The 14,366-nt window shown below is 47.2% G+C and overlaps 2 protein-coding genes across 4 annotated transcripts in view; one reads left to right on the forward strand and one right to left on the reverse strand.

Annotated features, from left to right (window-relative positions):
* The first annotated feature begins 13 nt into the window (after positions 1–13).
* Positions 14–7,592, forward strand: ACADS (acyl-CoA dehydrogenase short chain). The gene is made up of 10 exons (XM_086855671.1): positions 14–130; positions 434–594; positions 2,087–2,236; positions 2,401–2,512; positions 2,892–3,043; positions 3,311–3,481; positions 4,687–4,824; positions 5,117–5,212; positions 5,544–5,600; positions 6,241–7,592. The coding sequence occupies exons 1-10, from the start codon at positions 70–72 to the stop codon at positions 6,391–6,393; spliced, it is 1,251 nt and encodes a 416-aa protein (XP_086711797.1). The 5' UTR covers positions 14–69; the 3' UTR covers positions 6,394–7,592.
* A 3,661-nt stretch (positions 7,593–11,253) lies between these two features.
* Positions 11,254–14,366, reverse strand: part of SPPL3 (signal peptide peptidase like 3) — a 56,319-nt gene continuing 53,206 nt past the window's right edge. For all 3 annotated transcript variants that reach the window (XM_086855675.1, XM_086855674.1, XM_086855676.1), the window contains exons 10-11: positions 13,260–13,369; positions 11,254–12,565 (exon numbers count right to left, since the gene is read on the reverse strand). In XM_086855675.1, coding sequence (XP_086711801.1) covers positions 12,494–12,565; positions 13,260–13,369 — 182 coding nt within the window. In that variant the 3' untranslated portion in view covers positions 11,254–12,493. The remainder of the gene's footprint in view (positions 12,566–13,259; positions 13,370–14,366) is intronic.

Genomic DNA, 14,366 nt, shown 5'->3' on the forward strand with positions numbered 1-14,366 from the left:
GGGGCGGGGCCGGGCCGCTCGGGGGCGGGGCGCACGCGCCGGGGGCCCCGCGCTCCCTCAGGCGGCGCGATGGCCATGGCGGCGATGGTGGCGGTCGTGTCCCGCTGCGCCGGCGGCGGAGCCTCCCGGGGTAAGGGCGGCGGGAGCGGCTTCGCTTTGCTGCGGCTGCTTGGGGGAGCTGCGAGGCACGAGGGAGGGGCGGGAAGGGGCCGCGGCCTGCGCGGGAGGTGGCGTCCCGGTGCCCTTCAGGGCCTGCCTGAGGCGAATCCCCTCAGGCGAGGAAGTGGCGCCGCCCTTCAGCTGGGCCGGGGCCGCGGAGCCGCAGGGAAGTGTCCTGGGGTGGGGGGACCCTCAGAGCCCCTCACGGGCTGGCGCCCACCCCTGGGCCGGTGTGAAGGGCGGCGGCGGCGCTGAGTCCCCTCCCCGCTTGCAGCGCTGGCCCTGCGGTGCCGCCGGCTGCACACCGTGTACCAGAGCGCCGAGCTGCCCGAGACACACCAGATGCTGCGGGAGACGGTCCGGGACTTCGCGGAGAAGGAGCTGATGCCGCTTGCAGCGCAGCTGGACAAGGAGCACCGCTTCCCGGCCGAGCAGGTGGGCGTGAGGGTTGGGATGGCACAGGCAGAGACCCCCCCCCTTTCTGCTGCTCTGGGGCACGACCTCTTGGGCCGAGGCAAAATGTACATCCAGCTCCGGTTTAGCAGGAAATTGAAGTTTAGACCAACTTGTTGGTCTGAATGTGGACGTTGTAATTCCCACAGGGCATTTTGAGCTCTTCACCTTTACTTGTGTTTCTCTGTATCTGGCTTTAGTACCACTGAGTTTTTATTTCTCTTACAGACTTGCCTGTAGGCTATAATACAACTATAAAATTGATTTATAAAATTAATTAAATACTTCTACAGACTGCACATAATGGTTTATGGTGAGCAAGCATAGATGATGTGAATGCATTTCAGATGGTGGAAAAAAGTGATCAGGAAGTACATGCTGCTCATCCTCTGGGGCTGTGAATAAATCAAAATTCCCACCAAAACAGTGATTCCTCTTGTAAAAAGACACACCAGTGTCTGTGTTAAGCAATGAAATACAAAGCTCCAGCAAAATAAATCCTATTACATTAGCTAAGAGACTCCAGGCAAACCCTGTTGGAGGCATGAAAGTTTTGTCACAGTGCTCTCTCTAGTAAGGTATAAGGATGCTAGCCAGTAAAGTCACATTTACCCTAAGGAAGAAAATAACCTTACTGTTCTCATCTGAGAATTTAACATTTGATTCTGAATATTTTGACTTGAATGTGTAGGGGAAATTTTAAGATGCAAACAAGTGTTTAATAAGATGAAGCAACATACACAGAATCAGTGGCTGTCTTGTTCGTCTTCTGGATTTAATGTAGAGGATTGGTATTTTGGGTGCCCACATAGGAGGGAAATTCTGTGCCTAAAAATTCTCCCTGGTTCCTCTAAAAGTAAGGAGAGGTTTATGGTTGCAAAGCAAGGGGTCTAGCTGGGGAACTTGGGGTAGATTGATTGCAATGTAATAACAAAAAAAATTCTCTGGGAAGCAAGATCTAGCTTTATTGGGAATGAAAAAAAAAAAATCACCTTGCACCACTGTTTTCTGAAGCCATTCATTCTGTAAAATTCTTCTCTTGTGCGGTCCTAGGCTGAAGCTCAGCAGACTCAAAGGTAAAGTTCCGATGATTTTTATCAGCTAGATTTCCCATTTCTACTGACAGGAGACATGCAAGGTTAGAGCTTGATAGGTGGGAGGCTGAGGAAATGCTGGTGGAATTCTGTCTCTCTATTTCACCTTCAGAAGGCTCCCCCCTTCCCAGTACTGACGACAGCTCTTTAAACAAGCTAAAGAGTCTAAACAACAGTGACTGTGTACAGCTCCTGCTGAAGTCACTGGGATCTGGGGACACTTATCAGTTTGTTCAGATTCCCATTTCACCAGGAATTGTGTGCATCTTTTCCTCTGGGTGTAGCCCTCTCATGACATGTCTTGCTCTCTATGTGTCTGTCTGTATTTGCTGGCGCACTGGTGCTGCAGAGGATGTGACCTGTCCATTCCCTGTGTGCAGGTGAAGAAGATGGGTGGCTTGGGGCTGCTGGCTATGGACGTGCCAGAGAAGTACAAAGGAGCAGGCCTCGACTACCTGGCCTATTCCATCGCCGTGGAGGAGATCAGCAGGGGCTGCGCATCCACCGGCGTCATCGTCAGCGTCAATAACGTGAGTGTGAGGGGCAGGCGTGAAGTGAGGTTGGCATTGCAGAGGGGTGTTTGGGAGAAGTGGATCTGTTCCTGTGGTGGGTTCTGGCATGTTGGAAAGCACATTAGGGAGTTACTCAATTGGTTGTACCTTCAAGAGGCACTAACAACACTAAATTCTTAAAGTCCCTGTATTTAGGGCCAATACTCAAGTTTGGCTCTGAAGAGCAGAAGCACCAGTGGATCGCTCCCTTCACCAGTGGAGAGAAAATTGGATGTTTTGCTCTCAGTGAACCAGGTGATGTGACTGTTACCATCCCTGTTGCAAAGAACGTGGTGTAGCTTCTTTCCTTGGTCAGGTTTAGGATGGACTTTAGGTCTTTGAAACTGGCACAGTTTGTAAAAGGGTGGTTTATAGCAGTTCTGTGTGAGTTAAGTCTCAGTACCCAAGGTATGAACTGCCATCCTATGGTCCTTGCTGAAAATACTCATTCCCTGTGTGAGCAGAGCTCTGGGCATGTCTTGCACACATGGGCCTTTCCCTGTCCTGTGCAGGGGGGACAGTGGTGACAATTCCACAGCTCAAGAAGTGCCATGAGCTGATGGGGTGCAGGTGGGGAGTGAGTTTGCCCCCAGTGTCTCACCGATCACCTGAGGTTTGCTGCTGCTTTGCTCAGGAAATGGCAGTGACGCGGGTGCAGCCTCCACCGTGGCACGCCTGGATGGGGACGAGTGGGTTCTGAACGGCACCAAGGCCTGGATCACCAACGCCTGGGATGCCTCAGCCACCGTGGTGTTCGCTACTACAGATAAATCCCTGAAGCACAAGGTGCGCTAGTTTGTATCTGTCAGGAAAAGGGGTGGGAGAAGGAGTTGTGGAGAACTTTGCCATGGTTGGGACTGTGTTTTTAGAGCTGTGCAGGCATTGAGCAGAGGAGGGGCTGATGTGTGCTGGTTTTGTTCTGTCTCAGCTCTCCCCTCCCTCCTCCTGGTTACCTGGACATGTGGCTTTTATGTAAAATGGAGGGAGCCTGTTGACAGCCAAAAGTGGAAAGGTAAGAAGTCACCATTCCTAAGAGTTTGTGTCTTGTTGCAGGGCATTAGTGCATTCCTGGTTCCCATGCCAACACCTGGGCTGTCACTGGGGAAGAAAGAAGACAAACTGGGAATCCGAGCCTCTTCCACTGCCAACCTGATATTTGAGGACTGCCGGATACCCAAGGCCAACCTCCTGGGGCAGCCAGGAATGGGCTTCAAAATCGCCATGGTAAGAGAGGGATGGGATGCAGCTGTGGGTGCGTACAGCCATAGCTCCCAAGCTTACCATTTGGTAAACCATTTCCAGAGGCAGTCACTTCAGTGAGGACTGCTTGCATAAGCTGTTCTGTGTTGTGTTAAGCTGTTGACCCTTTGTGCCAATATAGGAGGAATCATTCCCAGAGTCTGATGAATGTTTAATTTACACAGATCTTTGACAGCACTTCTATTGTGGCAGTTCTCAGCTGGAGCAATGCTGATGCCACTGTGGTGCTGTGTCAACAGGGGCAGTATATTTTAATTTTTCTTCCTTCCCAATGCTCTGTTCCTCCAGTTGTACCCATAGATAAAGGGAAAACATGGCATATCCCTATGTGAATATTGTGACAGAGGAAAGTTGTCCTGGAGGCGCACGACAACTTCTGGAGAGTCTCTCAAGGTGAATGACTGATGATTATGACATGCATGTGACTTCTGAGGAGGAGCAGGGCAGCTGGGAACAGCTTTGTTTTCTGCAGTGAAGCACAGTTTGAGAGTTTGAGAGTGGTCATTGCTCTCTCTGGAGGGGCAAAACACCCTTTGTAGGCCTCACACTTTGGGCTGAGCTCCCTGGGGCAGAGCCCATTCCATTATGTCCAGAACTAAAAGTGCTTTGTGACCAACAGGTTCTTTTAAAGACCTTCAGCCTAGGGTTGAGAAGATGAAGCCTTTTCTCCCTGTGCTGCAGTTTCTTGCTGTGCACAGAGGGGCAGAGCAGGTGTTTGAGCTACGTCAGGTAACTGACTGGGTTCACTAATCAGCTTGAAAAACGCTTTCACATGTGTGTCCTAACGATGAGGGTAAAAAAGGAAAACTGACCAGATTTTCAAAGCAGAATCAGCTGCAGTGAGTTGGGCCTGCCTGAAGAGTTCTCTCCAGCCCCTTCCAGAGCACATCCTTGTGCTGTTTCCCTTATTTTGCACCCTCTCTTTTTCTCCCAGCTAATAAGCAATCCCTTTCCTTTCTCCTTCTATTGCTGAACTGTTGCCTTCTCTCTGCAGTGGCATTGCCTGTTACAGCTCTCTATCCCTGCATAACTGGGAACATTCTGAATCAAGGAGGTCTCTGACCAGAGGATTTTAAGGCTACAGCAGCTGTCCAGCAACACCAGAAATGTGTGTGTACTGTTCTTGATCAAGAATGACTTGACTTCTGTATATTTAATGTCTTTCTCAGCAAACTCTGGATGGAGGAAGGATTGGTATTGCCTCACAGGCACTTGGAATAGCACAGGCAGCTCTCGACTGTGCTGTGGATTATGCTGAGAAGAGAATGGCCTTTGGGTCACCCATCACAAAGCTCCAGGCAGTGCAGGTACAAGCTGGGCACATGGGGCAGTTTCACAGGGTGCTGGGGCTGGTGGAGAGTCCCTGTGTGCTCTTGGGCGTGGTATCAGGCACACAGTGCACTTTGTACTGTCTGGGGTAAACAGGCTGATAATTCTGTTTCAAATGCTGTTAAAACAGATTGTTGGGAGAGAGGCTTCTTTTCCTTAGCTGGCCCTAGGGGTGGGAGAATTCAGGGAAGAATTCACCCAGGGGTGAGATTCAGCTGTCCCCTTGTGCAGGCAGAGGCCCTGGACCAAAGGCAGTGTTTGTTGTTGCAGTTCAAGCTGGCAGACATGGCTGTGGCCTTGGAGGGTGCGCGCCTGCTGACCTGGAGAGCTGCTATGCTGAAGGACAATGGAAAGCCCTTCACTAAGGTATTTCCAGCCCTTTTGTCCAGCAGCCACAGCACAGGGCACAGGCTCAAGGCCAGGGAACCTCTCTCCATAGAGCATCGCTGTGCTCAGAGACTGCCCAGCCAGTGCTGCTGGCTGTAACCCCCCGCAGGTCCTGGGCCTGCTGCCCACCCTGGAGCAGCCCCGAGTTCAGCACTGGTTGTAACCAAGGGGAGAGGGGTTGCTGCTCTTGGCTGGCACCATCTTCAGGCCTCTCTGCACAGCTGCTCTGTGAGTGTTCAAGCTCCTTGTGCAGGTGAGGGGTTCCTCTTTGTGACAGCTACACCCTCAGTGATGTTTTCCTTCCCCAAAGGAAGCGGCAATGGCCAAACTGGCTGCATCAGAAGCTGCAACATCCATTGCTCATCAGGTAACTGTCGACTGACAACTCTACATACATCATGTGGGTGGGGACTTTGGATGTCTCACAAGTGCTTTGGGAAGGTGGGATGGCATTTACTAATTTATATTTGAAACACACCAACCAAGGAAACAACCAACCCTATGTCTGAAACTGATTAGCACAACCATCTTCACAGGTTGTGGGGAAGTAGGAGGGCAGGGATTTATAACTGGCCTGTGGCAGGTGTATTATTAGAGTGGCCTGTGCCAGCTGCTCTCCAGGGCTGTGGCAGTTTTAAGAAAGAGCAACAATGTGGGAGAAAGCTTAGGGCCACCAGTCTTCACCACTGTATCTGGATGACAGCCTCTGTTGCTCAGCTTAAGTGTCCCCAATCTTTAGTAAAAGCATCTTAGAATCTGGATCACTAACAGATACCTCTGAAGCAGTAATTTCCCATCTGGAGTATCCATATTGCTCTTATCCAGATCAGTCCTGTGTATTCCTATGATCACAAATGAGCTGCAGCCATCCCCATGTGTCCCACCCTCCCCATTATGCTTGCACTGGGCTCACTTCTTCTTAAAATGGCTGTGTGTGTGCATGTGCATTCTGTAGAAAACAGATTACTTGACCCCGCTTTCTTTCTAAGCTGCTGCCTTTGTTTCAGGCTATCCAGATCCTGGGTGGGATGGGCTATGTGACAGAGATGCCAGCAGAACGGCACTACCGTGACGCTCGGATCACCGAGATCTACGAGGGGACCAGTGAGATCCAGAGACTGGTGATTGCAGGCCAGCTGCTGAAGGCCTACCGAGGCTGAGGAAGCTGCCTGGAGCACCACACTGCCGCAAGTGCCTTGTAATGGTGCACAGTGGTGGAGTCTGACCCTCTTGCATGAGGCTGTTGAGGCTGTGGATGGAGGTTTTCCTCACCAATTAATAACTATGACCCTCTAGAGTTAAAATGTGCTGATTCTTCTTTGGACAAAGTATGGCACATGGAGGCTGGACTGAGGTTTGTAAGTGGTGGCTGTGAGTGCAGGAAGGAGGAGGCAGCTTGTGCTTGGGGCTTTTCCTAAAGTGGACTGTTGGAATGGCTTGGTAGTGGCAAAATGACAGCACTTGCCAGCCACTGCCGATTTTGCTAAATTTGTCACTACAGGGCACTGGACAACCAGTGCCAGAGTTAGAGGTACTGAGAGCCATGATCCCTGGGCCATGCTTCAGGCTGCTGGTCACGTGCCTCTGCAGATCAGACTTCACTGGAGTTCAGGTGTGGGATGCAGCTGTGTGGGAGCTCCTGACAGGACAGCCTGGGCTGAGGTAATCCCTGAAGCAGGGCCCTTCTCTGCAGGAGAGGAGCCAGACAGGAGGACATGCAGGGACAACCCACAGAGAGGGCTCTGAGCACAGACTGTGGTTTTTGTTTGCATAGATGTGAAAACACAGATCAGAAAGAATCCCTTGATCTGGGCTAGCAGAGCCCAGCACCTGCTCACTCAGCTGCCCTGGGATGTAGGGATAGAAGCAAAGGATGTCAAACCTGAAATGCCTAGGACTACTTTGTATAAAAACCCAAAACACCAAAAAACCCCCTTTGCTCCCAAATCTGCTTCTGCAATATCAACAAGAAAGGAAGTGCCTGATAGGGCAGTAACAGCTTTTAATCTCTACATGTTTTGGGCAATGAGGAAATGAAGAGATGTCACCCAAACCTCACCAGAAAGCTTTAGCAGTAGCACATCCTCAATCAGTGATCACTAAGACATTAACTTTAGCAGTGTCAACAGCCAAAGGAAAAGCTCTAAACTCAGGAGAAGAGGGAGAGGATTAAGACTAGAGCCTGTATGGTCCAGTCTGCCTCCTTGTCCAAACAAGTTCACTAGAGGGAAATGGTTATCTTCCTGTGGTGCCTTTTATTTAGACTTGTGTGCAGAAAAGACTAACAGGATTCTGTTAGAGAATGAGAGAGCAGAGAAGCAGAGAGCAGAGAAGACAAATAAAACCTGATTTTAAAGGACCACCACTCCCATACCTTTTTTTTTAATGCAGATGTGAATTAATTTAATTTCTTCCAGTCACAAGACACAGGAGCAGAAACCAGCAGGGCCTGCATGCACCAGTGAGACCAGTTCTCAGTGATGTCAGTCATCCCTGTGCAGGGTGCTGGAGTGCAACAGCGTGTTGGGGCAAGGGCCTCAAGTGCTCAGTTTCTCCTTGTTCTCCCATGCATAATGACTGACAGAACGCGCCAGGCAGTGCATTCAACAGGAGCATTCCCACTGGAAAACCATTCCAATGATTGTGAATGTGTTGTAAATTATGCAAGGCTTCTATGATGGTACCTGAAGCTGTGGGATTCTATTTTACACTAACTTCTCCTTGCAGCCACTTGGGTAGAACAGGAGCTGCAGGGACGTGAGGACTTCAGCAATGCAGAGTTCCTGTTATGCTGTGCTCCAGCTGAATCCCCACTGAGCGAGCACAGTCAGTCACACTTCTGCCAGCCCATTTTCCCTCTTGTTCAGGTGCTTCTCTTAGATCTGCTGTGCTGTCAGTGCTTGCTGACTGCCCCTTTTCACCTTCAGCCTCCCTCATAACCAGCTCTAATTTGCTGCAGCTTCTCTCCAGAACAGAATGAAACCGTCCCTGTTACCCTCTGATGGCTGGGACCACCTCAGCTGACAGAGGAGAGAGAATCTACAACCTTGAGGTAGGGGAAAAAAAAAAGGTTAAAAAAGCTTTCAAACAAAAGCTTTCTGAAAGTTTTCCCTGCTGCCACAGGTTCAGAAAGAGCTTGGTGCCCTGTGACACTGCACTGTTTTGGGGGTAAAAGCAGTGGTTAGAAGAGCTCCCAGAGCAAAGCAATGGCTTTTCTCAGAGCAAGATACTTCAAGCTTACTCCTCGCTGCTGCTGGCTGAGAGAACTTTGTTTGATGAGTGTGTGTCTGCTCCTCAGGGCTGTTGCAGAGGAACTGCTGAAAAGGCAAAACACAAACGAGTTTTGCAGCATTTAATCAGAAGCTCTTACCAAGCCACCCTCAGCACAAACCCAGGTGGGGCAGGGCCAGGCTCTCCCTGAAGACAAGGGTCTGTTCACATGTGAAGCCACAACCTTTTGTCAGTTGAAAAACTCGGCCAACATTGCAAAGTTGGGGCACAGAGATGGGAAAATCAGGTTATACATAAATTAGAAACAAGTGGGGAAGGAGATAAGTCTCTTTTCAAGAACAAAAGCTACACTTCTCAAGGACCTTGTGGTTTTTGCCCCACAATGCTTTGAGAGTACATCAAACTAGTTATGAGGCATGAAGCAGGTGGAACCTGAACTAGAATCCTTCCTTAGAAAACACAGTTACAGTAACTAGGAGTTACTTCCTGCCCTACCTTAGACCTGATAGCTTTTATTATCATGTAGCTCAGACTCTTCCTGAGCTGTTCTGAAAAAAGGACAAATTTATTTTGATTTTATATTAGATCTTTGTTTTGCCTAAACTGAGAGCCCTCAACACAGATCTGGCAACAGCCACGCACCCAGGTTATGTTGGGAATTTGGAAAAGATGGAAAATGCTGTATTTGAAAGACATCCTGAAGTAAAAAAACAAAGTGCCTGGAAGAATAATAGAATGAAGACATGGAATAGTGCTAAGAAAATGTGACAGTGCTATAACTAGAACAAAAAAACCAATTGCAAATTCAAATTTTGGAACTCATCATGTTTGCAAGGTGAAGTGTGACATACAAACAGCACCATTTCTGAGCTGACTGTTCTCAGTTTGCAGCAGAGAACCAGACCTGTCAGCAGATTTGTACACTACAGTTCTGGTCCATGTCCTGACAACTGTGCTGTAAGCACACCCTAGTCTATCACTTTTTTGACAGCAAGAAGGTTTATGTTAGTCAATTACTAAAATAGTTATTTTTGACAACTTTCCAGAAGGGGCAGGTGGTTGGGCAATCTCACTGCAGGACTTTGTGTCTAGTTTATTAAGGAATTCAGTAAAGACATCAGCAACTGTACCAGACCCAATGAGGACAGGAACCCAGGTCCTACAGAGTCTCCCAAAATCCAGAGGACCCAAACAGCCGGTACAGTTTGATCCTCAAGTAGAGGAGACACATCAGATTGGAAAGACAAGGACCAAAAGTCCATCTGCAGGGAGGCCCCACAGCTGAGCAGCCAGGTAGGATCCATTTCTAATCCCTCTGAATGATTTGAGGAGGGAGAGTTGTGGGACAAAGCTTTGCAGCTTTAAAGCTCTGGGAAAGGACAGTTAAACTTCAGTAAACCTCTACAAAACACCAAAATCCTTTTCCAGCTGGCTGAAGGGGCACAAACCCCTCCCAGAGCAGTGTATGCTCACCTGGGTGAGGCCCCAGCACAATCTGAGGGCACAAAGGGAGGCAGGACAGCTTAACAAGGAAGGCCAGGCTTTTTTGAGAAAGCTAAACCAATTCTCATTAAGTATTTATCAATTAGCACTTCTAGAACTTTCTCCAGAATGCTTCTCTAAGTGTAAAAATTGTTCATTAGGATGTTTAACAGGCATGGCCTAAAAATGCTGCTGCAAAACAGAGAAAGACATTGTATTTTAATTCCAGAGAAATTCCAGAGAAATAATTCCAAAGGAGGGAACTGCTGTGAAGCTGATGGCACCTGAGCTGTGCACAGTTGTCAGAGAGCTGCAAAGGCTGGGCAGACAAAGCTGCAGTGAAGTGGATCTGAAGTTGTTATTCCACTGCTTGGAACTTCTCAGCAAAACAAAAGCCACCAAAAAAGTCTTTTTTATTTGAATACCCACCTCAGTATTTTTATTCACCTTACCTTTGAGGTATAGCTCAAAACTGATGTCTTTTCACTGTCCCAAGCAAGTCTGGGACCTAACACCTGGCATGAACAGAAAAAGCAGATTCTCAATGAAGAACTTGTAATTTCATTAAAAAGTGACAGTTATCTGAGGATGAGCACTGCAGGCCCATGGCAGAGGGAATGCATTCAGTTGAGGGAAAGAAGAGAACTCGGGGAGTGTGTGTGTGTGTGTGTGTGTGTGTGTGTGTGTGTGTGTGTGTGAGAGATAGAGTCCCACCCACGTTGCTAAATCTCAGCACCACCACATGGGCTGAGTCGTGTCTTACTGTTACTCCTTGGAGGTTCCAGCTGTCTTGGAGGTGCATTCCAGCCAGCTCAGAGGCATCAGCCCCTCTGCCACCCGTGCCAGACCTGCCTGAGAACAGAGGAAGGGGTTAATTAATGACATTAATGACAATGCACACATGTGGCTGGACAACATTTCCTGCCATGTCCACTGCTCTTCTTGTACCACCTGACAGTGCTGAGAGCTTCAGGTGTTTGACCAAGTCCTGTCTTACCTGGAATGAATCCGGTCCCAAAGTCACCTCAGTGCTCAGAGTCAGTCTCCAGCATTCCTCCTCCTCCCATGCCACTGACACTTCCCAGCATCTGTCACCTAACAAGAGCTATGAGCTCTTGGGAGAGCTCCCCAAACCCTGCTTGGCACAGTGCTTCTAAGGAAAAACATTTTGTTACCTCAGGGAAGCCCTTCAGGCAATAAAGTGACAACTGGAAGTGCTGGTTTTAAAAAAGAAAGAATAAAATCCACATTTTAACAGGCTACAGGTACAAAGCAGTCAACACACAAACTCCAACCAGTCACAACAGTAAAGGACAGTTTTTCTTTTTTCTTTTTTTTTTTCTTTGAGGGGCAGGGGCATGGAAAAATACAGCACACTAATGAAACAAAATGCAAAAATACAAAAAAATAGAAAATAGAAAAAATGTATTTACAAGTGATACATTACTATGATCAGAAAGCACAAAGACATTTGCTGCTATAATACATGCACTGGTCAAGAAGGAACTACTAAAAACCTGCAAGGGAGCTGTTCGTAAAAAAAAAAAATCAAAAAAAGGAGAAAAAAAAAAAAGAAAAAAGACACCCCCACCTCCTCCCCCCTCAGACACACAGGGCTGGGTTTGAACTTTTTTCTTCCCTAGTTTGCTACATTGATCAAATCAAATATCCCCTAAAATTCATGGTACAACCAGTACAAATACTACACTTGGTTTTAAACTGCAGGTTCAGTTGTAGGAGGGGGGAAAAAACAGCAGCTCATTGTAGATCCATATACATAAAGCCAGAGTAATTGCGCTACATGCTAAAAATTACAGCAAGCCCCTGTCTGCTACACAGCATGATCTTAGCAGGTTTTCCTTTTTATTTATTCATATATATATCTATATGTGTGTATATATATATGTATAAAAATCGTGCCCTTTTTCACTGCAATATGACATCTGGGTGGAAATGTAACTTGTTACAACAAATTTTTATATGTATACTGCAAGAAGTCACTCAATGTCTGTGGATTTAATAAGTAACCTCACACCACAGGAAATATTTAATAAATCAAAAAAACCCAGTATTGTGACAGAAGACCTTCTGTCTCAGTTCTTTTCAAAACCGAAGTCCCGCAGGAAACTGGTCCCAATGTCCACGAGGGGTTCTCTGAAGAAGCCTCAGTTTGCTTAACCGTTTTTGTGTTTAGTGTTCACAAGTTTTTGAACGACTTCAAGCCGTTTTTAGTTTCAAGTCTGTCTCTTCCTCTCTCACAAAGGTAATAGTCTGGTACTAATCCATCTGAGTGAGGAAAAGAGGAAAGTGGCTGCAGTTGCACAAAGGGTCCCCAGTTCCACATCTGCAGGGAGATACGGAGTCACGCGGAGCTCTGGGATTTTAGCTTTTGTTTCTTTCCCTCCTTTAATACAAAGTCCTTTCATACATGTCCCATCACTGGTACCTTCCCAAGTACCAGCCAGTCCAGCTTTAGGAGACAACAAAGCCACAAGTTAAAGTGAAAAGGACCAAGGCAGAAGTTCAGGTCACTTCCTGTCCGTTCCATCATACTTCCAGGAAACGGGAGCTGCTGGACTTGGAGTGGAAAGGCTCAGACCACATGCGACGTAGATCGCCCTAGGGAGGGAAACAGCACAAGGACCGTGCCCTCAGAAACTCTCAACTCTGCTTAGAATTCACATTTTAAAATGCACACACAATTGCAAACAAGTCTTAGAGCACATTCATTCTTCACTGGTTTGCATATTACAATACAGACAGCAAAAATAAATTCTTTTCCTGTCAGGCCAGAATGTCTCACTTCTAGAGCAGATTTACTCAAAATAGGTTTCTGACGGGAAGGAAATAATTACTCAGGTTAAAAATCCTGCCCTTACTTATGTTCTGCTCTGTAGAGTGTTAGATGTGTGCTTCCAACAACAGCCCTGGAACAGGAAAGGTAAATTTTACAATTTCTGTTCAGAACAGGTGACTGGAAGAGGCAAGCAAGGTTCTGCCTCTCCAGTCACTGTTCAGACTTTGTGCACATGGTATTTCATGACCAACTAGACAAGGACAAATTCACTTGTTCAATTGAAACAGAATTTAATATTTCAGAATTTATTTAGTTTCGAATTACTGCTACTTTATGTGCATTAATGATCTTCTATTTCATGAACTCATCTCTCAGTTGCTCAGTCCTCTGAAATGAAGACTGGGCCAGGGCTGCCAGGGACACACATCACCCCAAGAGCTGCTGCCCAGTGCAAGGACAATGACCCTGCTGCCAGCTGGCCCACAGCTCCCTGCTGCCCACGTCCTCCCCTCTTACCTTTAAATAGGCCATGGTGAGGAGTGGCAATAAAGTGAATGGTACCAAATAGAGCAGGGCAGGCTGGGCTGCCCGGTGAATACGAGAAGCTACTGTTGCAGTTAATAAACCTGTAAAAGAAAAAAGTCACTATAAATATCTTCAGGTTGCACTGGTTGATGTTCTCAGCATTTCATCCACTGAGGCTTCCTTCATCCCCATTTTGAGAGACAGGTGAGGAAAGGTACTTCTCTGTGTTTTGCCTTCTTGAATGCAGTTGAAACAAAAAAAAAAACAAGTGAAAAATTATTCTATTTTAATATTAGGCTGTGTTGAGTCACTTGGTCCAGTTTTGAATCTCAGACTAAGCCAAGAATAATTCAGACAAAATACAACAAAAGGTGATGGGGGGAGATGACTGCATTGCACTGAAATGCTGCTCTTGGGACTGCTGGTCTGTGGCCCCTGGCCTGAGCAGTTGGGGCTCAGAGTAAGGGCTCCACACATCAGGAAAGACTTTCCTGGACAGGGAAGGGAATGTAGGGGGCAAAAATCAAGGTGTGGTGGAAGGAAGGCTATTGGTAGGAAATGATCTTCCCTTTTCAGCCTCAGAAGGGCCATGGCAGGTCAGGACATGCACACACATGCCCTGACTGGAGAAAAAAGCCTATTTTATATTAGGCAGGAAAGAGCTGGCTACAGCAAATTATAAACAGCATTCCAGTTGTAACTACTGATGATTTTCTGTATGTACTACTATGTCAGGATCAGAATACAAAAATGCAGGCATTGCCTAGGTGAATTACTTGAATTTGCTATGTACTATGCACAGCATAATTCTCATCTGGAAACTTCCATGTTTTTCCCATCACTCAGGTATGAGCTACAACACTTTTTATGCCAGTGAAGCAAAGTGCAAGTGCTAACAAAAACACTGATATTCTCTTTTATCCTTTAAATAAAATACAACAACTACAAAAAGAAAAATACTATCATCTTTTTGAAGCCCTTCTTGAAGACTACAGAAGGGCTTTTCTCCGTAGACCATGCCAATAAAAACAGACAGGAGGATTAAAAAGAACATAACCAAGCATCCTCTCAAATCCTCTTTATACTTGCTTTCATCAT

Source organism: Cyanistes caeruleus, chromosome 18 (genome assembly GCF_971803275.1).
Source record: "Cyanistes caeruleus chromosome 18, bCyaCae1.hap1.1, whole genome shotgun sequence".
Classification (NCBI taxonomy): Eukaryota; Metazoa; Chordata; class Aves; order Passeriformes; family Paridae; genus Cyanistes; species Cyanistes caeruleus.

Coding starts and splice junctions, on each gene's coding strand:
- ACADS (XM_086855671.1), top strand. CDS start 70: ATGGCCATGGCGGCGATGGTGGCGGTCGTGTCCCGCTGCGCCGGCGGC. Junction 2,513..2,891: donor TTTTGCTCTCAGTGAACCAG/GTGATGTGACTG, acceptor TGCTTTGCTCAG/GAAATGGCAGTGACGCGGGT. Junction 4,825..5,116: donor CAAAGCTCCAGGCAGTGCAG/GTACAAGCTGGG, acceptor TTGTTGTTGCAG/TTCAAGCTGGCAGACATGGC.